Below are 25,202 nucleotides of genomic sequence, written 5' to 3'. Positions count from 1 at the left end.
AAAATAAAAAAATCAACAGATATATTAATATACATTTTATTTTTAATAACAATACACATTTAACAAAATTGTTAAAGCTAGAGGTAAAAGGCATTGAGGGAGAAAAAAAATTTAAGCCAATTTTAAGTTCATTTTACATAGGAATAAAACAAAATTCATGAAAATTATTTTGTAGTTTCTTATCACTGACAATTTCTAGAAAACATAAGGTTGGATTATATTTCCCCATAGAGGAGTGATGTTAAAATATGGGGTTATATCCCTGTACTAGGATTTAGCATTCAAATAGTCTAATCATCAATATGTCATAAGTGTAAAAAATGTTTATATTTTTTAGTGCAAAAAAATTTCAAAAACTAAACGTCTATACTAATTAAAAATCTTGTTTCCAGTTCTAAATAGACATAAATACAAGGCACATGTTAATTACAAAAGGCATTTCATGTACTATCAAGTGCACACAGAATAAGAAAATGTAGTAAGTGACCTAAAACTGAAGTACCTATTATAGTTAACATTAAGTGATCTTGTTATCTTAGAATTTAGAATGTTAGGGAAATAGATATCATAAGACTCTTTTAAAAGGTCTTCCAAATATTTTAACACTTTTCTTGATATCTTTTCCTAAAACAAGCAGAGGCATTCAGTCACCTCATTAATGCCAGAAGTGTTTCTTCACAGAAAAGACTGTCAAAAGTAGTTGACCGAATATACATCCCCTTTCTGCTCTTCCCTTCTCAATTTACCCAGTTGAGGGGCAGAGCATCAGACAAAAGGTCGTTCTGCCCAGTGCTTTTTTTTCTTCCTAGCTCTTCTCCGACTTGCAGTTTACTTTTTCACTCTTCAAAACTGGGGGAAGTGCTTGGCCACTGCTTGTGAACTTGAAAAAGATTAAAAAACACTTTGCCTTTGTGTGGAGCTGGTCAAGAGGCATGAGGATAATTGGTTGTTTAAAGAGCAGAAGGCACTATATAAAGTCAATCTGAAATGCTAGTCTTAAAAGGTGTTTTTTATATAAAGAAATCTAATTTAGCTAGATGAAGTCACACAACCCTTTTCCATTCATTTCCTCAAGGTGGTTTCCTTGAGCTAGTTTGAAGTACAGGTGTTTAGGGAATGGTATCAGGTTATCTGGAGATTTGAGGAACATCCTGTTCATCAACAAGATTAATTAAAGGAAAATCTAATTAAGGGATGCCGGTCACACAAATACCTAGCAGTACTATTGGAAGAAAAACACCTAATCTTTCACACTAACACATCATGATGGATGTTTTACCATAGCAGTCAGATCCCAAAGCCTTCCTAACCAGGTCTATATAGCACGTGAGGATTCTTACTCCTTATATAATCAGTGTTGTTTTGGGAATTGCTTTGGATTAATATTTGATTTGGTGATTAGGAGAGGTGTTATTGTGGTCTTTGGAGCACCCTGTCCTGGGCACGGGTTATGCCTTCCCTGTAGTCGGTTCCTCCCCCGGACTAAGCACTCCATATACCACTGTTCCTGCTGGAGCTGCTGCTTTTGATTTTTGAGCCAGCTCCTAATAGCCTCCAACTCCTGGCACTGCTGAGTTTGCTGCTGTAATTCCTTCTTTAACTGCTGGTTCTCTCTCCTCATGTCATGGTAGAACTCAAAAGTATACTGCTTTGCTCCTGCCTCCAAGGCCTGGGCCTTCCTTTCAAGCTCTTCTCTTTTTCTTTTTCCCAACTGCCTTGGGTCTGGCTCACTCAATTGTTTTTCCAGTAATGCTTTTTCCTGGACCATCTGGAGCTGGACTTCCAATTTCTTTGCATCGATCTCAGCTTGGGCTTCCTTTTTCTTCTCCTGTAACATCTGTATTTCTCTCTCCTGTTTCTCCTTTACTAGGGAAACATCCCTCAGTGCCTGCAACTGCTGCTTTAAATTGGATTGGAGGTTTTCCTTCTGCAAGAGCTCCCCTTTAAACACTGAGGTTTGTTTTGCAAATCTGGAGGCTGATTCTTGTCTCCTTTGTTCAATCTCCTCACTTTTTTGTAAATAATGTTCCCATAGCTCTTCAGGCTTCCTTCTGTACTCCTCAATTTCCTTGTCTAGGTATTCCAGAAAGAATTGGTTTTCAGTCTGGACAAGTAACTTTTCATTGTATAGCTGCTTGGTTTCCTGCATTACTGATTCTTGCTGCATTCGAGTTTGTTTTATTCGGCTATTCACCTTCCTCAGCTCCGTCATGGTCTTTTCTTTAAAGGTCGTCTCTGACTTTGTTAGCATCTGTGGCTTGAAAATTATATTTATTAAACTAACACACGGTGCAGTGGAACTCCCAGAGTCCTTGGCAAACCTGAAGGAAGAACAAGTGAGGCATTCTCGTATCAATTTTTTGTTTTTAATTTTAATTTATTTTTGAGAGAGAGACAGTGCGAGCGGGGGAGGAACAGAGAGAGAGGGAGACACAGAATCTTGGGCAGGCTCCAGGCTCTGAGCTAGCAGCACAGAGCCGGACGCGGGGCTTGAACTCATGAACCATGAGATCATGCCCTGAGCCGAAGTCGGACCCTTAACCGACTGAGCCACCCAGGCGCCCCTCTCCTATCAATTCTTAATGAAAATTTAGTAAATACAAAATGCACAATTGTACTTTAATTCATACAAGAAAATATTTTTGCATACCTATTATGCTCCTGACACTCTGCACGGCACGAGGGATACAGTTTATGGTAAAGGTAAATGAGTGTCGTTTACAATTTAAGTACACAGTCACTACAACCCTGTCAGGTATCACCTCCATTTTAAAGAGGAGAAAACCGGTTCAGAGACTTTAAATGACGTGGCTACGATTTACACCGCCAGCAAGTGGCAGAGCGTGGGTGTGAAACCCAACCTTGGGAGTTCCTGAACACCATAGCGGCTACGAGGGGGGCCACAGGCACAGTTGGGGTGGTCGGGAGTAACAATAAATTTCCCGGCTTTTCTACCTAACCTTTCCTGTTTCATGGACACTTCCGTCGAGGGCAGCGCCCCTTCAGTACCTACTTGCTCTGGGAATCCAAGGGTTCATCTTCAAGGTCCCCGTGTGATTCACAGAGGTTGACTGCCGAGGCGGCAGCGCTAGTAGTGCTAGGGTCCTGCGCCACGCGGAAATGGCGTCCCCTTGCGGAAGGTTTTCCTATTTTGTGCTCCTTGGGTCTCGGCGCTGCCCAGCAACTCCGGGGGTCGCACCTCACCCCAGCCCCGGGCGGTCCAACCTGGATCGGCTGAACCTTGCCGGTTGCCGAATAAGCCCTAGCTGCCGGTTCCCTTTCGGCGCCCCTCCTCGCTCCTTGGGGGTCCAAAGAGAAACGCACTGTCTTCATTTTCGAACTCTGGGGGCCCCGCTCTGGGGACCTCATTTCGGCTCGCTTTGGGGACAGGAACTCTGCTCTTCCCAGGCCCTTCCCTACAACGGTGAGTGCCTCTCTTCCTGGCCACCTCCTGCCGTCCTCCGAGCCCATCATTTCCCTCCTCCTGTCCCAACTTGGCGCGCAGCCTGGCCGGGAGGGAAGGAATCGCTTGCGCCCGCCCCACCCCATCGCCTTCCCCTTTCGCACTGGTTGGGTTCCAGCCTCTATCTCTGCCCCTCGCGTCACAGAAACCTCTCTAAGCACGCAGCGTCACTACGGTAGAGTGGGCGGAGCCAGGAGAAAGATGGCGGAGCCCGTAGGTGAAGCTGAGTTGCAGGCTTCTGGGGGTCTTCGGCCCCCAGTGTGTCTGTTGGTGTTGGGAATGGCGGGATCTGGGAAAACCACCTTTGTACAGGTGACGTACAGGGCGCGGGCGTAATAGGTGCGCGCGAGAGGTTGACAGTGGCAGGCGAAAGGCCAGGGAGAACGGGAGGAAGGTCTCAGGGAGTTGGAGGGGACCCGCGTGCGGCTTTCGAGAACTTGCCAGCAACTCCGGTTCCTTCTTAGGCTAGCCTTTTCGACTCCAGTCTGGTTTAATTAGGGCTAGGGCTCTCATCTGCACACCCTCAGTTCGTGCTTGGTACAGCTTACCGCGTTCTGGAATTGTCTTACCGACAAAGTTGTCAGCTCCTCGAAGACAGTCTTACGAGTAACTGGCAATTAATTAATACAGTGCTAACACACGGACTTTTGGTGTAGACTGTTAAAAGAATTATTTCTTGCACAGCTGTCATGTTTCAGCCACCGCGGACACAGCGAAATTGAGTTTACTAGGTTCCCGCTTTTTGGAGCTAATGTTTTAGTGGGAGTGCTAGAAAAAAAAACACAAATCAAGTAGATAAGTGATCTAGGGGAGGCTGTTAGGTGGGTGATAAAAGGTAGCGTTTCATCTGAGTTGAATGTTGGAGGTGGATATTGGGGGCGAATATCTCAAGTACTGAGAAGGGTAAGTGCAGAAGTCTTCAGGTATGATCCATAAAGGAATGGAAGTTCTCTCTTGGTTCCTATCATTCCCTCTTTGTCTCACTACAACCCTCTCCCCATCACCTCTGCAGAGGCTTACGGGACATCTGCATAGCCAAGGGTCTCCACCTTATGTGATTAATCTGGACCCAGCCGTACATGAAGTACCCTTTCCTGCCAATATTGGTGAGTAAACTGTACCAGAACTGGGTGAAGTCCCTCAGAAAATGGAACACTTCCAGCTTGCCAGACTTCAATGCTTTCGTTTTTCATTTTTCAAAACTGCCAATTTTCATTTTCTGTGAATTTGCTAGACTCTCTAAACAAGTCTTCTCCCTTATGCACATTCTTTTATTTGTTCCCTAACTAAATTTGCTTCCTTCACACTTATCTCTCCCCTCTTTCTGACCCTAGGGTGTCAGGCTATTGTTACTTGGGATAGCGAAATGACAGAAAGTCAGTCCTCTCACTTCCAGGTCACTTCAGCAGGCTCTGGTACATAAACCTGTTTTATTTAGTTTCTTTTATCAAAAGTTGAGAGTTTAAGGGTTCTTGTGTGGTAGTTCATGTACTGATCTATAGGAACCTTGCTTCCACTCCCAACGTTACATGGGAAAATATGTGTGTGCGTATATATATGTGTGTATATATATATATATATATATACACGCATATATATATATATATATATATATATATATATATATGTGCATATATGCATTGCTTTGGAGAGGGGTTTCCAGTTATCAGGCTTTCAGAGGAATCTGTGGCTATGAAAAAAATTAAGAGTGGATATGATTCAGTGTCATAATTCTTGATGGGATCTCCGGGTCTCCTGATTTCTAGGCTGTCACTGTGCTAATTTTCTCCCTCCGTGTCTCTTAATCTTGTTAAGCTGCTCGTACCCTAGTTAAACTAATAAAGGAAAACCTTGTATTAAGCAGAGATCATTTTGGGAAGGGTTTGGGAAATAATTGACATCTTCTCACTTAAAGGATGGACTTCGGTTGATAGATGAATGGATCAACAAGATACAGTGTATGTGTATATATATATATACATGCACCGTGGAAAATGACTCAACCATAAAATAGAATGAAATCTTACCATTCGTGACAACATGGATGGATCTAGAGGGTGTTATGTTAAGGGAGATAAATCAAGACAGAAAGACAAATACATTATGATTTCACTTATATGTAGAATCTAAAAAACAAAACAAAGGAACAAACCAAACAAAGCAGCAACAGACTCAGATACAGGAAACAAACTGTTGGTTACCAGAGACAGGAGGATTTAGGAGGTGGGTGAAGTAGGTGAAGGGGATTAAGAGGTACAAATGTCCAGTTACACAATAAATTACAGGGATATAAGGTACAGCCTAATATAATAACTTTGGTGACAGATGGTAACTGCACTTACTGTGGAGATCATTTTGAAATATGTAAAAATATCTAATCATTATGATATAAACCTGAAACTAAGATACTCTATGTCAATTATACTTAAATTTAGAAAAAGATGGAATTCTAATAGTTGGTGGGTCTACAGGCTGATAGTTAGATTTAGTTAGATATTACTGGATGCATTAATTTTCCCTTTGAAAAATCATGTCTGCATTACCCTGTTACTGGTAGGCAATAAGAAAACTTTTTCTTGGTTTAGCTTTCTTTCTTGCTTGCTTTCTTGCTTTCTTTCTACTTTTAATTCCAGTATGGTTCAAATATAATGTTATATTAGTTTCAGGTGTACAATATAGTAACTCAACAATTTCATATTTTTTTAGCTCTCTTTTTCTGTATATATGGTCACTGATAAGGTATTTAAGTTGTGCAGAACTTTTCTTCTTATTTCAGACCATGTCTACCTTAACTTCCAAGCTCCTAGTCTTACGTTTGTCATGGGTGCCTTGCCAGTTATCCTTTGTAAGGAAGGAAAGCAGTGTGGAGCCGGGGGTTAGTAGAAGAGAACGCAGGCAAGAAAGAGAAGCCTGAAAAGCTGCTTTCAGCTTCTTGCTGGTAGAGAAGGTACTTGCAGGGTGCCTTCTCCCTTTTTGTTCTCGTCACGATTTTGCTTTTTTCCCTATCACAGTTCATTGACCTTAGCTTGAAAATTTAGAAAACAGATTTGAAAACTAACTGAGATACCAAGAAAGAAACTTATTTCTTCTCCTCAGAGGAAGCAGAGGTGACTTGAGAGGCCTATTGGCTGAGGCTATGATAGGTGGAGGGTCTCAAACTTACTGTTTCTTATGTGTTAAATTCCAGTGAATTCTTTCCCCCCTCCTCCCCCCCCAGATATTCGTGACACCGTCAAGTATAAAGAAGTCATGAAACAGTATCCTTTTCTGCATCTGCCTCCTGTGCTGACTCATCACTGGATAGTTATTGTCCATATTTTGTGGCTTTGAGAGAGTGTTTTTGTATCTTTGTAAAACAATACTAGCAAAAGCATTTAATTAATTGCTTTAAAGTAATTTTTTAAAGGATTTTTTTTTTAAGTTTATTTATTTATTTTGAGAGAGAGTGCCCATACGCACATGCAAGCAGGGGAAGGGTGAGAGAGAGGGAGAAACAGAGAATTCCTAGCAAGCTCGGAGCTCAATGTAGGGCTTGAACCCATGAATTGTGAGATAATGACCTGAGTTGAAATCAAGAGTCAGACACTTAACTGAGCCACCCAGACTCCCGTTTCAAAGTAATTGAACTAAGAGGATGGAAAGATGAATGTGAGGAAAGGTATTGTAGGTGATTAGAAATACTATTTCAGCTTGTGATTTCAGTTTCTTACCATTTTCCTAGAATTATAGGCTGTGGTAAGGAGAGAGCACAGAGTGAGAGAGGCTAGCTGGTGCTGTGCCTGGGTTCCACAAAGTAGTATTGCCTTGGAGGCCACTACCTCCTCTGACTGGGAAACTCAGAAATGAGTAGGTTTAGTAGTAGGATCAACTCATAGTACATTGCTGTGTGAAATGTGTACTTTGAGTGTAGGCAGGTCTAGGTGGGTTAACTAATTATAATCGGGTTGCTTGATCAGTAAGGATCAGAGCAAGCAGTGTGATATAGATGGTCTTACTGGCTAATGCCATTAGGCTCTCACTGCCTGATGCATCTATTACATTTTGGTCACTTTATTTATGTATTTAGTATTTATTTATTTATTTAAAATGTTTATTTATTTTTGAGAGAAAGAGAGCGTGCAGGGAAGGGGCCGAGAGAGAAGAAGACAGAGGGTATGAAGCAGGCTCTGTGCTGACTGCGGAGAGCCCGATGTGGAGCTTGAACCCATGAACCATGAGATCATGACCCAAGCCGAAGTCGGATGCTTAACTGACTGAGCCACCCAGGCACCTTTATTTATTTATTTTTAATGTTTGTTTATTTTTGAGGGAGAGAGAATACAAGCAGGGGAGGGGCAGAGAGGGAGACAGAGGATTTGAAGCAGGTTCTGCACTGACAGCAGAGAGCCCGATGCAGGGCTTGGACTCAAGAACTGTGAGATTATGACCTGAGCCAAAGTTGGACGCTTAACTGACTGAGCCATCCAGGTGCCCCACATTTTGGTCACTTTAATTACTTCATTTTGCCTAGCCATCCCTAAAATGACGAACGGATGAGGAAGATGTTGATAATGAATATTTCCTTGTGATGTTAGGGTTGTGTGGTATGTACTAGTCAAGGATTAGCTGCCAGTGTCCATTCATGGAACACTTAGTTATAATGCTGTTTGTGTGAATGATACCCTAAGTATGAACTTCATCATCTAAATTGATCTGTAAGTAATTTAAATCCTCAACTTAGTGTCCAGGTATGGACTTGGGCCCAATGGTGGTATAGTGACTTCACTCAATCTCTTTGCTACCAGATTTGATCAGGTATGTCTGTTTCTACTTTTATGACATGGCTGTGTAAAAACCCGTGACTTCTAAATGCTGTAGCTTGCTCACACTGGGAAAGAAGAGCAATAAGCCTGCGTATGCATATAGAAAAGAAGTAAGTGTTTTGGTAGACAGAGAAGTGGGTAATGACAATGATCAGTGATGTGAGATGCTTCATAGCCAGTAAAACAAAAATCCAAGAGACGTAGGTTCTTTTCTTGATCATGTCTTGGACGTTACCTTGAGGATGGAGTGGAGGGTTGGGGAGTGGGATGGGCTAGTGGGCGTGGAATGGAAAGATAATGGGGCTTTTTACATGTGACATAATTGTCATTGGCTAGCTTTTTCTCTATTTCTATAAAAGTGTTTTGTAGTTACTAATTAAAAAAAAAATTTTTTTAACGTTTATTTGTTATTGAGCGACAGAGCATGAGCGTGGGAGGGGCAGAGAGAGGAGGAGACACAGAATCCGACGCAGGCTCCAGGCTCTGAGCTGTCAGCACAGAGCCTGACGTAGGGCTTGAACTCACAAACCACAAGATCATGACATGAACCAAAGTCGGACGCTTAACTGACTGAGCTACCCAGGTGCCTCATGTAGTTACTAATTTTTTACCCTAATGTCACTCCATGAGACAGGCTATTAATATTTTACCAAAGCACCAAGAGATATGACCTGACAGTGACAGATCATCTTCAGCTTCTCAGGACCTTGCTTGCTGCTGATGTGGCTGTGTTTCTTCAGTTCATTGAGTTCATTAGTTGGTGTCCTAATCGAGAACACAGAGATTGAATAGTTGATAGTGCCTAAAAGGCAGGCCTCCCTGCAGAGGGATTTGTGATTATCTGTTGTAATTGGCATCTTTCTCTTTTAGGTCATGAAATTTATTGAGAAGGCCCAGAACATGTCTAAGTAAGTGATTTCAGTTTAACACCTATTTATTACTCTCTAATTGACACATCTCTAGAATTTCAGGGTACCATCAGGCTCTGAAAGAGTGTAGGTTGGGATAAAACCATTAGAAGTGAAGAAAAAAAGTGGGCTAAAAATCATTAAGATGCTATATAGTGTAGAGCTAAATTTAATAGTATCCTGCCACCGATCACTGTCCTATAAGCCCACCACTTCCTAGGAGGCATTGAGACTTTGTCCAAATTCAGTCGTCTACCTGCCTTCTCTTGGGAGACCACACTTGATGGCATGAAAGTCTCTGAAACACCTTTCTAACCCTTGTTTAAATGAATATAATTTACGTGATTCAGAGAGAATAATTATTTCTTTAAATTTAAATAGTATCAAAATATAAAATAAAATAACACTGTTATTATCTACATTTAACTGTCATTAGATCATGATAGGTTCACTTTTTAAAAAAAAAGATGATTCATTATTTTTGTTAAAAAAAAGACTATCTGCTCATTGTAGAGAATTCAAACCACACATAATATTTAAAAGATGAAATATCGGGGCGCCTGGTTGGCTCAGTCGGTTGGGCGTCCGACTTCGGCTCAGGTCAGGATCTCGCGGTCTGTGAGTTCGAGCCCCGCGTCAGGCTCTGTGCTGACAGCTCAGAGCCTGGAGCCTGCTCTGGATTCTGTGTCTCCCTCTCTCTCTGCCCCTCCCCTGCTCATGCTCTGTCTCTCTCTGTCTCAAAAATGAATAAAAGTTAAAAAAAATTTTTAAAGATGAAACTATCACCCTGATTCCCACTAGAAGTAACTATCATTATTATTAACTATTACATATTATTTTTTAGTATTTATAGTGTATGATACATATAAAACATTATTACATAATATTATATATGTTGTCATTGCTATCAGTGACTATCATTCCACATGTTTCCATGCGTATATACGTAGAAGGATGGATGGATAAGGTGTTTTTACAGAAATGGGATCGTACTAGAGGTAAAAAATAATGACTTTATTGAGATACAAATACACAAAGTGCACTCTAATTTTAAAGTATACAATGTGGTGGTTTTCAGTGTATTTGTAATGTTATGCATTGGTCACCACTATCTAATTCCAGACCTTTTTCTTCATCCTCAAAAGAAATTCCATACTCATTAGCAGTTCCTGTTGTTCCCCCTTCCCACCCCCAGCTCCTGGTGGCTGCACCATTGTACGTTCTCACCAGCACTGTGTGAGGGTTCCTTGTCCACATCCTTGCCAATACTTGTTGCTGTCCTTGTTTTTGTTATAGCCATGTCAGTGGGCGTGAAGTGACATGTGATTGTGGTATCACATTTGGTTTGTATTTCCTCAATGATTAGTGATGTTGAACATCATTTTATATACATTTTAGCCATTGGTGTATATTTGGAGAAATGTCTATTGAAAATTCTTTGCTCATTTTTAAAAATAGCTTTATTTAGATATGTAATTCATATACCATGTAAAGTGTTCATTTCAGTGGCTTTTACAGAATTATGCAACCATAACTACAGTCAATTTTAGAATATTTCTATCACCTCAAGAAGAAACACTGTATTCTTTAGCTGTCACTTCCCAATTCCTCTATTTCTCCTTCCCCTCCACCTTTACCCCATGGCTACCCCAAGAAACCAGATGGTTTCCCAGGATATTTTCCTTCCAGTTTTGCTTATCTTTCATTTTTTTAAAAGGTTTATTTATTTAGTTTGAGAGAGAGCATGTGCATGAGAGAGAGAGCAGTGGAGTAGCAGAGGGAGAGGGAGAATCCCAAGCAGGCCCCAAGCTGTCAGTGTGGAGCCTGACACGAGGCTCAAAATCATGAGCCTGTGAAATCATGACCTGAGCCGAAATCAGGAGTCAGATGCTTATCCAACTGAGCCACCCAGGCGCCCCTGCTTCTCTCTTCTTTTAATGCAGTGTGTTTCTAAAACTATCACAGTTTCCTCTGTGATCATTTGCAGCAATTTGAGGACCGCTGCTCCTGCTGCCTGGTAGCGTGAATACTGGACATTGAGCAAAGCCTGGGGGAATGTAGTATGCATTTTAAGGGCAATGGGAGGAAGTTACACTTGATAGTGTGAAGAGGTTATTCCAATCTTGGATGATCAGATGTTCAGTGTTTTGTGTGATGGAATCTTTTTCAGCATTGCACAAGTTTAATACTTCTTTAATGGTCTTTTTTTTTTTTTTTAACTTATTTATTTACTTCAAATGTTTATTTATTAAGAGAGAGAGAGAGCGAGCAGGGGTAGGTGTAGAGAGAGTGGGAGAGACTCCCAAGCAGACCCTGCACTGTCAGAGCAGGCCCTGACACAGGGCTTGATCTCATCAACGGTGAGATTATGACCTGAGCCAAAATCCAGAGTTGGATGCCTAACTGACTGAGCCACCCAGGTGCCCCTCTTTAATGGTCTTTCTTGGCACAGATATGTCTTGATTGACACACCTGGACAGATTGAGGTGTTCACGTGGTCAGCTTCTGGGACAATCATCACTGAGGCCCTGGTGAGTATTCTAGGACTTGTTACTTAGAGTAACTAGAGAACTAGACTGGTTAAGCATCTCTTTATTGCCTGGGACCTTATGTGGGAGGGAGTTATGGAAGCTCTGTACACCCTGCTTCAAATGACTTTCCCTTGCTAAGGAAGGTTGGGGGGAGTTTGGGGATAGGTTATGAGCCCTTTGACTAAGGCTGTGGTTATTTTGTGGCTTTAGGCATCTTCATTTCCAACAGTTGTCATTTATGTCATGGATACATCAAGAAGTACCAACCCAGTAACCTTCATGTCCAATATGCTCTATGCCTGCAGGTAATTGATTATTGGTGGGCATGGTATTACAGCAAGGTATGAAGCCTTCTTTCTCTCTTTTTTTTTTTTTTTGTATTTGAGTCCTGAGTGCTTACCAACCTGGATTTGTGCTCATCCAAATTTGCCCCTCAGTTTAGTGGTTATGAGTTGGGGAGGGGTTAGAAGGGAAAAGAGGCACATGTGTTGGCATTCTCTATGGGCAACTTATCTTCCTCCCTTGCTTGTTACAGAAATAGGTGGAGTTTCTGGTAGTTGCTCCCAGTTGAATGAAAGAAGTCTAAATAGAATAGAGTTCCTTGGTGTAAGTGCTCCTTTTCTGTGTTATGACAGGTAGAGTTAAATTATAATATGAGGGATCATGAACAAAGAGATTCATCTATAATTCCAAAAAGCACAAGTTTGCTTCAGGAATGGTGTCATTAGAGGCAGAAGGACATGCCTCACTCGGGTATGTGAATGCATTAGACATAGGAGCAAGGCCAACCATTATTAAATCTGAGAGAGTTTGATTTTGGGGGTATACAGAAGCCACTGCCAGTATTCATGCCTCCTAATGTGACTAGGGATGTCCCTTCTAGTTAGACACAAGAAATCCTAATCGAAATAGAAATCGGATGACAGTACTTTTTGTTTGCATATTTATTGCTTAAAAGACAATTATTTGGTAAAAACAAACAACCAGGCAAAAAACATACACAAAAACCAAAATCAGTATTAAAGCATTATTGCTCCAAGAAAGTGTGTGTGGTGTTTGCTTGATGGTGGTGATGGTTTTTCCTCTTGGGAGAGGAGAATGTGAGTGCTGTGCAAGAGTGGATACCTGTATGTAGAGTCTGAATCCATCCCCCTTCTCTTTATTCCATTCCAACAGAGTGACACAAGGCAAGCAAGAACTTAAGTGCTTTTACTAATGTCTTGATGTTTGATTTTCAGCATCTTGTACAAAACCAAGCTGCCTTTCATTGTGGTTATGAATAAAGTAAGTGGATCCTTCCTTTTGTGATTCAGTATTTCTTTTTCATCAGAACCTTGTGTTAATGGAAGGTTTGGGTAGGTGAGAAGGATTTTCACATGCTGGAGAACAGATTCAGACTTAGCGGAAACAAAGTCATGAGCACCTCTAAGAAGATTCAGTCAGATTATATGAATATATGAATATGTATCACTGACTCTCATCAAAGTAGTTTTAAGCCAGATAGAGTAGCCCCTCAAGCATAGTGTATATTATCCCTCAGAATTGTGACTGTGCACGTGGGAGTGGAAGTAGCAATTAAAACAGATACTAAACTTCCCTGTTGTAGGGTTGATGACTAGTATTCAAAAGACCGTATCACTTCAGAGCTTAGAATGTGCTGGCATCCACTGTGGCCATGGTCACTTGGCTGTGGATAGTGGAGGGTCTGCGTCCATCAAGAGAACACCTATCTTCATTTAATTATTTACAACAGTCTTGGCTCTTTGTGATTTGTTGTAGTGGAGAAGGAAATGGGGGAAACAGAAAGGAACTATATGAATAATTGTTCTTTGTTATTATCACTTAATTAAAATTTTTTTAGCATTGTTTGATGTCTGAACTCATCTCTGGTTGCTGATAGTTGACTTCTTTCTGGTACAGACTGACATCATCGATCACAGCTTTGCAGTGGAATGGATGCAAGATTTTGAGGCTTTCCAAGATGCCCTGAATCAAGAGACTACATACGTCAGTAACCTCACTCGTTCAATGAGCCTGGTGTTAGATGAGTTCTACAGCTCACTTAGGGTAAACTTTCTCTTCTGCTTATACTGATAGTCCCTTCAGACAACCTCTTAACCCATAGGGCTGGCTTTGAACATATCTTAGAAAAGTTCATTACCTTCATAAAAAAGCATTTAAAGCATTACTTATTGAAAACTGGTGGTTTGAAAGATAAATAAGCCTGGCTGGTTCAATTGGTAGAGCATATGATTCTTAATTTTGGGATCATGAGTTTCAGCCCCATGTTGATTATAGAGATTAGTTTTAAATAAAGAGGAAAAAAGATAAGTAAGGTAAAGACCCTGCCTTCAGAGTTTATGGTCTAGTTTGAAGAGAAGGCTACACACATAATTGAAACATGATATATTGTGGTAAGGACGTTAGAAAAGATTAGAGGTTGGGCCTGATGCTGGTGAGGGACACATCACTCTTGAAATGAGGGATTTTGGAGGATATAGCATTAGAGGTGTGCTTTGAAGGAAGGTTAAGATTTATATAAGCAAAAGAGGGTAGGTGTGGCAAGCAGTATGGTAATTGTCCAAGCAAAGACATAATTAACATCAGATAATTAACATGAGATACTAATTTTTGTAGAGAACAGACAGTGGTTGAAATTGACAGGGAATAGTGGAGAAGACTTCCTACTGTTCCTGCTAATTCTCTTTCTTTTCCAGTCCTCTCTTTTTCATAGACTTATTTCCATGGTTTTTGAGTATGCATGCTGTTTTGCTTTGTTTTAGCTTTACTCTTTGTAAGAGATATCTTGAAGTATCTAAACTTTTATGAAGATTTTATGACGTTTGAACAAAGTAATGTATACCATTTAAAAATGTACACTTGGGGGCGCCTGGGTGGCTCAGTTGGCTAAGCAGCCGACTTCGGCTCAGGTCATGATCTTGCGGTCCGTGAGTTCGAGCCCCGCGTCGGGCTCTGTGCTGACAGCTCAGAGCCTGGAGCCTGTTTCAGATTCTGTGTCTCCCTCTCTCTGACCCTCCCCCATTCATGCTCTGTCTCTCTCTGTCTCAAAAAATAAATAAACATTAAAAAAAATGTACACTTGTGGGGTGCCTGGGTGGCTCCGTTGGTTGAGTGCTGACTTCAGCTCAGATCATGATCTTGCAGTCTGTGAGTTCGAGCTCTGCGTCAGGCTCTGCTGACAGGTCAGAGCCTGGAGCCTGCTTCGGATCCTGTGTCTCCCTCTCTCTCTCTGCCCCTCCCCCACTTGTGATATCTGTCTGTCTGTCTGTCTCTGTCTCTCAAAAATAAAATAAACATAAAAAATGTTTTTTTAAATATACACTTATTTACTCAGTGGCATTAATGATGCTTTTGGCAGGTGGTGGGTGTGTCTGCTGTTCTGGGTACAGGCTTAGATGAACTCTTCACGCAAGTCACCAGTGCTGCAGAAGAGTATGAAAGGTGAGGATAAAGGAAAATCCTGTAGATGACATTCTTAGCAACACACAATCTGATACAACAGCAGTTTTACCGGGCAAAGCATTTTGGTTTTCATAGTGTAAGTATTCTATTTACCACATGTTACGTGTACTGGATCTGTATGTGTACACTTAGGGATAACAAGTCCCATTAACTTTTTTAAAAAAAGGAGTATAAGACCTTTGCTATATTGAAAGATGAAGAGCAAGAATCATCAGACCTTTTTGTAAAAAGCCAGATAGTAAATATTTTAGGCTTTGTGGGCCATACAATCTTTGTTGCAACTGCTCAGCTGTCACTGTAGGGCAAAGGTGTCCACAGACAGTTTGTAAACAAATGGGTATGGTTGTGTTCCAATAAAGCTTTATTTACAAAAATACGCAGTGGGCTTGATTTGGCCTATTTGCCACATTGGCTGACCCTGGATTAAGAACGTAGACTTTGGAGGGGCACCTGGATGGCTCAGTAGAGCATGTGACTCTTGATCTCAGGGTCATGAGTTCAAGCCCCTCTCTGGGCGTAGAGCTTACTTAAAAAAAAATTACGAACATAGACTTTGGAGTCATAGAGGCGTGGGTTGGATTTCTGTTTCCCCCACTTAATAAATGAGTAGCCTTAGCAAGTTTTCATCATTTGTAGATCAGGGATAATAGCACTTACTGTTAAGGTTGTTGTGAGGATTATTTGTGAAAATACATCTGAAGCACCTAGCACACTTGCTGACACGTAGCAAGCATACTTCATGATAAATGGTTGTTACTACTATTGTGGGTAAATACTGGAATTCTGTCTACCTAAAGGAAAGTGTCATCAGAGCACCTTTCCTTGGGCTCCTGGCATGATCATTGGCTGCTTACTAGTATGTTCCTCTTGGCTTCATACTTAGCAAGATTCTAACAACCACATGGTGGTTCTTATATACATTGTTTTGATTTTGATTCATCAGACAAGGGGTCTTTTTGTGTGTTATCAGAGCCTCAGGATGAAGTCTTTTCTATATCCTGTTGTTGCCCAGATTAGCCACATAATTATATATTGGGCTACCTGAGCCCAATAGGCCTTCCTTCTTTTATTCATTTCAAATGTTTACCCAAATGAGGCATGAGCTTGGGGCACAAGGCTGGCTCAGTCTGTAGGCATCTGACTCTTGATCTTGGGCTTGTGAGTTTAAGCCCCATGTCAGATGTAGCGATTACTGAAAAAAAAAAGAAAAAAAAAACTTAAAAAAAAAAAAAGATGAGCTCCTGAGTCATGGATGCCAGAGTTCATCTTTCCAGCCCTGCAGTCAGTCTTTTGTATCTTTGCTGGTTACAGGGTGGAGACAAGCACCTTGACTTTAATTCCAAAGGGTTAGAATCTCAGTGACTGAGACTTGTTACATCTACTGTTCAGTGAGGTCAGATCTTCTGTTATTGTCAGAGACCTAGGAAGATAGAGGGCAGATAGGACAGATTAATAAGCAAAAGAATTAAGAAAGTGTTTTCTCTTTCCAGGGAATATCGTCCTGAATATGAACGTCTGAAGAAATCACTGGTAAGAGAGGAGGGTTAGTGTATATTTTGGGCCACTAAAAAAAATAACTTCAAACCATGTACTAATAATTCTGCCATAAATGCTTTTGTTTTGGCTATCAGGGTATGTTTTAGGTATTTGTTATTTTAAATTAGTAAATGTGTATGTGTGCTGTCTGGATGCAGAAGTGCCCCTTAATTATTTTCCTTCTCTTTATTTGAATTTTTAAAAATCTGGTTTTTCTGTTACATTTGCTAAGCACTTCTTATGCCCTACTTCACTTCTCCAAGGCTCATTTAAAGGCTGGTTATAGAATTTTAAGACAAAAGAGGTGGTTCACAGTGTTGATTCCAAATAATTACTTGGCCTGCCCCCTTTGGCTGCACAGGGCCCCTTATCACTGCTGTGTCTTCTTGAGGGTTCTTTTGATGTGTTTTTGTGTCCTATTTCTGAAACCTCTAAATCAGTCTGCAGAGCCCTTCAGTCTGAATTTGTGCTAATCTGGGCCCATGGTATTCAGTGTTTCTGTCCCCGTATCAGCCATCTCTTACCTGCCTCAATGTCTAAATAGCCTTTAGTATTTGTATACTTAATTGTCTCCTGTTAGAAGTCTGGCATCTAACTCGGGGGCTCCTTTTTTAATATGAGGATATTTTTCTCTGTATGTACAGGCCAGTGCACAGAGCCAGCAACAGAAAGAACAACTGGAACGCCTTCGGCAAGATATGGGCTCCGTAGCCTTGGACACAGGGACTGCCTCTGGTAATGGGGGGTCTCTTGGTGTTAGGAACTAAAAGCAGAATATGCTTATTTCCACTGAGCAGGAAGATACTCACATTTAAGAGAGATAAAGAGAAAAGGATGAAGATAATGTGGTGTTTTAGATAGATCAATTGATCTGTCACATTTACTTTGTGTGTATATATATATATAAAATGGTTTGGAAAGATAAACTCCTGAAAGTTGTATATATAACTATACGACTTTGAATTCTTCCTCTTAAGGTAGTTTTTGCTTTACTTTGGCAAGATACTTGATATCTTCTCTATTTTCTTAAATACTTTTCACCCTCTACCCCCCTCTTTTTTTTTTCTTTTCTGTTTATTTTGGCCTGATTTCAGATTAACAGAAAAATTGTGTGGTTAGCATAGGAATTACTATATGCCATTCAACCAGATTCCAAAAATGTTTATGTTCTACCACATTTACTTTATTCTTTCTTTCTCAATAGGTATGCAGTTATATTTCATATAAGCATATAAGTGTATTTGTAAACAAAGTGCTTATACATTATATATATATTCCCTTTTTTTGGACTCATTTAAGAATAAGTTACAGATTTACTCTTGAATATTGTTCTTGAATACTTTAACATATATTTCCTAACAATGATATTATTTTATAGAACTCCATTATAGTTAACTAAAAATTAGGAAATTAACACTGATACTGTTGTCTAACGTGTAGTCCTCATTTAGAGGTAGCTGTTTGCCCTGTGTAGCAGGAGAAAATCCTGGATCTGCATTGCATTTAGTTGTCCAGTCTCTTGTTCTCCTTTAATTTGGAATAGTTCTGTAGCCATTTTTTGTATTTCGTGGCAGTGACAATTCTGAAATGTATGGGACAGATGTTTTATAGAATGATGCTCAGTTTGGGTTTGTCTGATGTTCCCTCAGTATTCAATTCAGGTGGCAGAACTTTACACAAGTGAAGTTGAGTTTTTTCCACGCAGAACATCTGGAGGCACACAGTGTAGATTTGTCCCATTACTGGTGATGTTAATTTTGATTACTTGCTTAAGTTGGTGTCTGCCAGGTTGTTTTCATTATAAAGTTATTTTTCCCTTTATGATAAGTATTTTGTTGGGTGATGCTTTGAGACCATATGAATATCCTTTTAATTTTCACATGTTTACTCACTAGTTTTAATACCCATTAATGTAATAGGGGTAATATCCATTTTTCTGTGATGCAAGTTGGAAATATTTTCTTCCTAGTTGTCATGATTTTTTTAAATGTTTATTTATTTTTGACAGAGAGAGAGTGAGTGCGAGGGAGATGGGCAGGGGCACAGAGAGAGAGGGACAGAGGATCTAAAGTAGGCTCTGGCTGAGAGCAGTGAGCCCAATGTGGTGTTTGAACTCACGAACAGTGAGATCATGGCCTGAGCTGAAGTCACATGCTCAACTGACTGAGCCACCCAGGTGCTCCTTATCAGTTGTTTTTGTTTTTTTTTAAAAATTTTTTTAAATGTTTATTTCTGAGACAGAGAGAGACAGAGCATGAGCGGGGAAGGGGCAGAGAGAGGAGATACAAAATCCGAAGCAGACTCCAGGCTCTAAGCTGTCAGCACAGAGCCCAACACGGGGCTCAAACTCACAAACCGCAAGATCATGACCTGAGCCGAAGTGGGTCGCTCAACAGACTGAGCCACCCAGGCGCCCGGTTATCAGTTGTTTTTTGACTTTGTTCATGGTGTTATTTTGCCAGGCGAAAGTTTTTATTTTGTTTTGATATAGTCAAATTTACTTGCTTTCTCTTTTACTGCATCTGGATTTTGTGTCGTAATTGTGAATCCCTTACCCATACTGTGTTAAAGAGGAATTTACTTATGTTTTATTGTAGTTCTTGTATGGTTTCACTGTCTATGTTTACAAAAATTTTTTTAATGTTTATTTTTGAGAGAGAGAGCGAGTGATCAGGGAAAGGGCAGAGAGAGATGGAGACACAGAATCCAGAGCAGGCTCCAGGCTCTGAGCTGTCAACACAGAGCCCAACGCAGGGCTTGAACTCCCGAGTTGTGAGATCACGACCTGAGCCGAAGTTGGATGCTTAATCGACTTACCCACCCAGGTGCCCCTCAGTGTCTGCATTTAGATCCCTGATCCATTTAGTTTATTCCTGGATATAGTGTGAAGTATAGCTCTGTATTACCTTTTTCATAAACAATTGTACCACAGTTTCTTTTAAAAAAAAAATTTTTTTTTTTTTTTAACATTTATTTATTTTTGAGACAGAGAGCATGAACAGGGGAGGGTCAGAGAAAGAGGGAGACACAGAATCTGAAACAGGCTCCAGGCTCTGAGCTGTCAGCACAGAGCCCGACGCGGGGCGCGAACCCACGGACCGTGAGATCATGACCTGAGCCGAAGTCGGACGCTTTACCGACTGAGCCACCCAGGCGCCCCCACACTGTTTCTTAAAAAGACTACCTTTGCCTCAGCAATCTGAGATGCCACCTGTATCGTATACTAAAGTTCCATGTGTACTTGGGTATATTTCTGGACTTCTGTTTTATTCTTCTGGATTGTCTGTGTCTTTACCACACTGTTATAATTACGTAGAGCCTGTATAAAATGTTTTAATGTCTGACAGGGCTAGTCCCTTTTCATATTTTTCTTTTGTAGTGTTTCCCTGGCTCTTCCTGTCTGTTTGTTTTTCTGTATGAACTTTAGCGTCAACTTATTTAGCTTGCTAAAACAGCTCTTTGGTGTTTTTATTGACATTGCATTATGTTCTTTAATATAGGGCAAACTGACAACTGTCACGTTGAGTCTTCCTGTCCAAGAGCAAGGAGTGTGTTTATATTTGTCAAATGTAACTTGATTTTTCAGGAGTGTTTTCCTCATGTGGTTTTTGCATAGTTCTTGTTAAAATTTTCTAAGAATTTTATCTTCTTTGTTAGTGTTGAAAATGGGATTTTCTGAACCATATCTTCTAACTGGTTATGTTTGTGTATATGAAGGCTTCTAATTTCCATATGTTAGTCTTTTTATGCTGCTACTTTATTGAGTTTTTTATTTTTTGAATTAATGTTGTCATTGATTCTTAGGGGTTTCTAGGTTGGTGCTCATATTTAGAATATATGCACCCCCACCCAACCACACTTTCGAGTGGTATGGACTGGACTGGCCTTTAAAAGATTGAAGTTCTGTTGATGAAAGCTATTGCTGTATCTTTAGTAGAGAACAAAGCCACTTGGAGGAGGAAATGCTGGGTTTACCAGGAAACTGCCTAGGTTTACCATTTAAGTGAACTTGCCTGGCCATCCTTGTTGCACACCTTAGCAACGTAAATTTGTGTGCTGTGCTCCTTTGGAATCACTCATGAATATGTGAATCAACAAATGTGAATTAAATCTGCTGCCATATTCTGATAACCTGTTAAAGGTTGGGGACTTTCAAGAAGTTATTTGGGAAAATCCCAAGTATAGTTGGACACAGAATGAAGCATTGACTGTTAGCATGCCACGTTGTCATCCTTTTTCAGGGCCACAGGCCTGTTGAAATTTGTGTCCCTTGATGTTGCTGCTGATGGCCACCTTTATTCCCCAGCTGGTTTCTCTGAGACCAAGCTCCTGAAGAGAGTGGTCATGTCCTCCCATAGCTCTATGATACTTAGCATGGTTTTAGGTTCTCATAGAGCCCAACTCTCTCAGGCTGAATCCCCTCACAGGAATTACTTGATTAGACGTTTTCCTGATGATTGGCACTTAGTCCTTATTCAGTTTCCCTGAGTAGGGAATTTGGCTCTAAAAATAGATTCGATTTTCCGTTTTCCTCCCTCCCTCCCTCTTTTTCTTGAATCATATCCTGGCTCCTTTACTGTGTCATTTCACCCTCTGATCTCTTCAGACCCCCTGAACTTAAATTTCCACCAGGAAACTTCCTAAGTGCTGTACACTTTTACCCTGACTCGCCAGCACGCGGCATCTGCTTAGATGTCTTTAGTCTTTGTAGGAAAAACTATAGCCTCTTCTAAGCTGAAGCTAGTAAAAAGGAATGATGTTACTACCAGGAATTTTCTTAAGCTTAAAAACAGCACCTTTTAGATTCATGAAACATTGTGTGAACTAAACTACTGTAGAAATGTTAAGTGGTATTAACAATACATTTAGAAGAGGTAAGATTCTGCATTTATATTTATTGTGACTACTTTCATCCTGTCAGTTTATAATCCTACTTACTCATGGATTGAAAATCACCTTTTTGAGGAGGCATAGGTTCATTACATGGTGCTCATAGGTGTTTTCTCTGTAGACAGCTTATCTCCTGCACTCGACCCTTCTGACTTGATCCTGACTCGGGGAACTTTGGATGAAGAGGATGAGGAAGCAGACAGTGATACTGATGATATTGACCACAGAGGTGAGAGATGGCCCATGAAAAGAGAACAGCTGCTTATCCTCACATTGTTTGTTCAGGAGCTTTTTGTTATTGAGAGACACCTTATGTATGCAGCCAGTGACAGGGGAGAGAAGAGATGGCACTGGATACAGCAGCAGGCAAGAGTTCAATATATTGAGCGTTCCTGGCCTTTCTACTGAGTAGTTAATATTGAACTCATTGCAGGCTTTTTTATTTATTAATCTCATGTCTTCTCATCTTTAGGTCGTAACTCTGAGGAATCCAGGATTTTTGTTTGGTTGCAATTATTGTTTTAAGAATACATGAGAGGAAGGGGCACCTGGGCGGCTCAGTCAGTTAAGGGTCTGACTCTTCATGATTTTGGCTCAGGTCATGATCTCACAGTTTGCGAGATCGAGCCCTACTTCAGGCTCTATCTTGACAGCACGGGGCCTGCTTGAGATTCTCTCTCTCCCTTTCTGCCCCTCCCCCACTCATGTGCATGTGTGTGCACTCACTCTCCCCTTTCTCTTAAAATAAATAAACTTAAAAAAATAAAAGACTACCGGGGGGGCGAAGGAGGGGGAAACAAAGAGTACATAAGGAGAGGCCTCGGCAGACTGAAACCAGTTAGAAGGGACTGTACCAGAGGATAGAATGGCCCTGGAAACCCAAAAGGGCTCTCCACCTGGCATAGATTTAGGGACTGTGAACAGAAATCGATTTCTTGAAACAACTCTGAGGTCAAATCAGTGACCAAGAGCAAACCTCTCTTTACCATCCAGTGTACCTCACTGACTCAGATTTATTGAGGTGTAATTTACAAACCATAAAGTCCAACCTTTTTACGTGTCTGGTTTGATGAGTTCTAACAAATATATGTGCACTTGTAACAGGCATCATAATCAAGATACAGAACACTTCCATCACCCCCAAAAGTTCCTTATGCTTGTTTGTTCCTTATTCCTTATTCAGTCCTCTTCCTGAACACTTAGTTTTTGGCAATCAGTAATCTGATTTCTGTTCCTATAATTTTGCTTTTTCCAGAGTGTTGTATAATTGGAATCATAGTATTTAATAGCTTGCTGCATTTGACTTTTTTCAGTCAGTGTAATGCTTTTGGGATCCATCCATGTATCAGAAATACGTTCTTTTATTGCTGAATAATGTTCTATTATGTGGCCATACCACAATTTGTTCATTCATTAGCTAATTGACTTTTGGGTTATTTCCAGATTTTAGTTATTAATAAAGCTGCTATATATATTTCTCTTGGTTAAAAATACCTAGGAATGGGACCTCATTCTAGTTACTTTATGAATGAGGTATTCTCATTTACAGATGAGAGAAATTGTGCATTTGGGCAACATGATAAATAGAGCATGCTTCTGGGAGGTATTTCCTTACTGGGATTAGTGAACACTTAGTTTGTTAGAAACAGAGTACTATTTCTGATGGACTGGTGACAGCAGCTCTAACCACCTATATAATGGAAAAGCTAAAAAGAATTGACCTTTTTTCCTTGCAGTTACGGAGGAAAGCCGTGAAGAGCCAGCATTCCAGAATTTTATGCAAGAATCAATGGCACAATACTGGAAGAGAAACAACAAATAGTTTCTAGAAGTTCAAACGTTTGGAACTCTGTGAAGGAACTATTCTTACCTCTGATTGGGGGCTACCATAAAGGACAATTTTGTTCAGAGTAGCAGAGTTTCTCTAATAGGGAAATTTGACTCAGATGAAGCCAGGGTTAGGAGACTCTTGGACCTGGCAGGTAGATGCCAATTCCCCTTGGCCTTTTCCTTGGATTTATGCAAGGAAGGATACGGACTGTCTTTGGATGCTGATACCCCTTCAAGCCTAAAGCTTCCAGTTTTGTTTGAACTTACGTACTTTTGCTGCTGATGGATGAAACAGAACTTAAAATTCACTTCAAATCTCTATTAGGCTGGATCTATACTTTACTCTCCCAGCATCTTGCCCTTGATCCTACACCATGAGTTCCCCTCCTTTTAGCAGAAAGGGAGAGAGAAAACATGAGCTTGCCCAGAGTGGCAGTGGAAGTCTCCTTGGCAATCAATCAATGTTGGGTATGAAATGTGTCTCACGTGGGGTAGCTAACATTTTAGGACACCAGTTTGTTGAAGAAATTGAGCAAAACAAAAGATTAATGAGTAAGAATCTTGCTTTTGATGGTGACTTGGATAAAGAGTTTTTAATTTTCATTTTGTTGTAACCCTATCATAATTTCAAATAAGAAAATTATATAATTGCACATAGGTTCACTTTTGTTCAACACAGAGGTTTAAAGCCACCTGTCCAAACCTGTCTCAGTAAAGAGGGATGTTTACTAAAGCCTCCTGTGTATACATACCTAGTAACCAGGTACAGAGCCAGGCTGTTTGTATTGTACTTTATTTTTAAAATTTGTATATTTTTTAAAGTAGGTTTCATGCACAGCATGGAGCCCAGTGCGAGGCTTGAACTCCCAACCCAGAGATTAAGACCTGAACTGAGATCAAGAGTAGGACTCTTAACCAGCTGAGCCACCCAGGTGCCCCTGTATTGTACTTTAAACTTAAAGTATCCTTGGTGATTTCATCAAAGGCCATGGATTTGGGTCAGGTGCACATTCCATACATAGTAGCCATGGTAAGGTTTGCCCTGCTTGCACATTCTTCCTATTAATATAAAACATAGTGCATTTCCTTTAAGGAATTTTATCCCTGCCTAATCTGCATTCTGATTTAGTGGTTCTCAAGTGTGGCCAGTGGACCAGAAGCATCAGCATTACCTGGGAAATTGTTAGAAATACAACACTCAAGACCTCAATCAGAAACTGTGGGGGTGGGACCCAGAAATCTGTTTTAATAAGTCCTCCAGGGGATTCCCATGCATTTAAGTTTGAGAACCACTGCTCTAACTCAAATAGCCTGTGACAGTTCTAGGCCAGGAAAATCTCAGGTATCCACAAAATGACCTGCTTTATTAAGAGTACCCTAACCTTGACCATCTGGTGCTTATTCTCCAATTTAAACGTTCTAAAAGTAAAAATATTTTATTTTGCCATTAAGTATCAATTTCAGTATTCTATACCTATAGAGTATAGACCTATATAGGTCTATAATTTGAACATAGCAGAACTGCCATCTTCCAGTAATTTTCAAAATGACCAACACAAAGGGAAAGAGGAGTGGTACCTGCCATATGTTCTCTAGGCCTTTTAGAAAGAATGGAGTTGTTCTTTGGCCACATAACATGCAAATCTATAAGAAAGGTGATATTGTGGACCTCAAGGGAATAGGCACTATTCAAAAAGGAACGCCCCACAAATTTTAGCATGGCAAAACTGGAAAAGTCTACAGTGTTGCCCAGTATGCT

General features: G+C 40.5%; 2 protein-coding genes across 7 annotated transcripts; one reads left to right on the top strand and one right to left on the bottom strand.

Annotated features, from left to right (window-relative positions):
* Positions 1 to 3,591, bottom strand: CCDC121 (coiled-coil domain containing 121). Its single transcript, XM_007088878.3, has 2 exons — positions 3,014 to 3,591; positions 1 to 2,321 (listed from the first exon to the last, which is right to left on the bottom strand). Exons 1-2 carry the CDS (start codon positions 3,547 to 3,549, stop codon positions 1,352 to 1,354), a joined length of 1,506 nt encoding a protein of 501 aa, XP_007088940.3. The 5' UTR covers positions 3,550 to 3,591; the 3' UTR covers positions 1 to 1,351.
* Positions 3,592 to 3,623: 32 nt separating this feature from the next.
* Positions 3,624 to 24,046, top strand: GPN1 (GPN-loop GTPase 1). 6 transcript variants are annotated; one of them, XM_042982271.1, is made up of 14 exons: positions 3,624 to 3,676; positions 4,476 to 4,569; positions 6,681 to 6,720; positions 8,191 to 8,257; positions 9,136 to 9,173; positions 11,626 to 11,704; positions 11,915 to 12,009; positions 12,943 to 12,988; positions 13,625 to 13,771; positions 15,084 to 15,166; positions 16,678 to 16,717; positions 17,368 to 17,458; positions 21,735 to 21,842; positions 23,350 to 24,046. In XM_042982271.1, exons 1-14 carry the CDS (start codon positions 3,665 to 3,667, stop codon positions 23,433 to 23,435), a joined length of 1,026 nt encoding a protein of 341 aa, XP_042838205.1. In that variant the 5' UTR covers positions 3,624 to 3,664; the 3' UTR covers positions 23,436 to 24,046. The 6 variants fall into 6 exon arrangements, with proteins under 6 accessions (XP_042838205.1, XP_042838206.1, XP_042838204.1 ...); XM_042982270.1 differs by having other exon boundaries at positions 3,650 to 3,775; XM_042982272.1 differs by lacking the exons at positions 6,681 to 6,720; positions 8,191 to 8,257 and having other exon boundaries at positions 3,625 to 3,676.
* The last annotated feature ends 1,156 nt before the right edge of the window (positions 24,047 to 25,202 follow it).

Source organism: Panthera tigris, chromosome A3, assembly GCF_018350195.1.
Source record: "Panthera tigris isolate Pti1 chromosome A3, P.tigris_Pti1_mat1.1, whole genome shotgun sequence".
Taxonomy (NCBI): Eukaryota; Metazoa; Chordata; class Mammalia; order Carnivora; family Felidae; genus Panthera; species Panthera tigris.
Note: the sequence above shows the minus strand (reverse complement) of the source record. Positions and strands in the feature narration are given on the sequence as shown.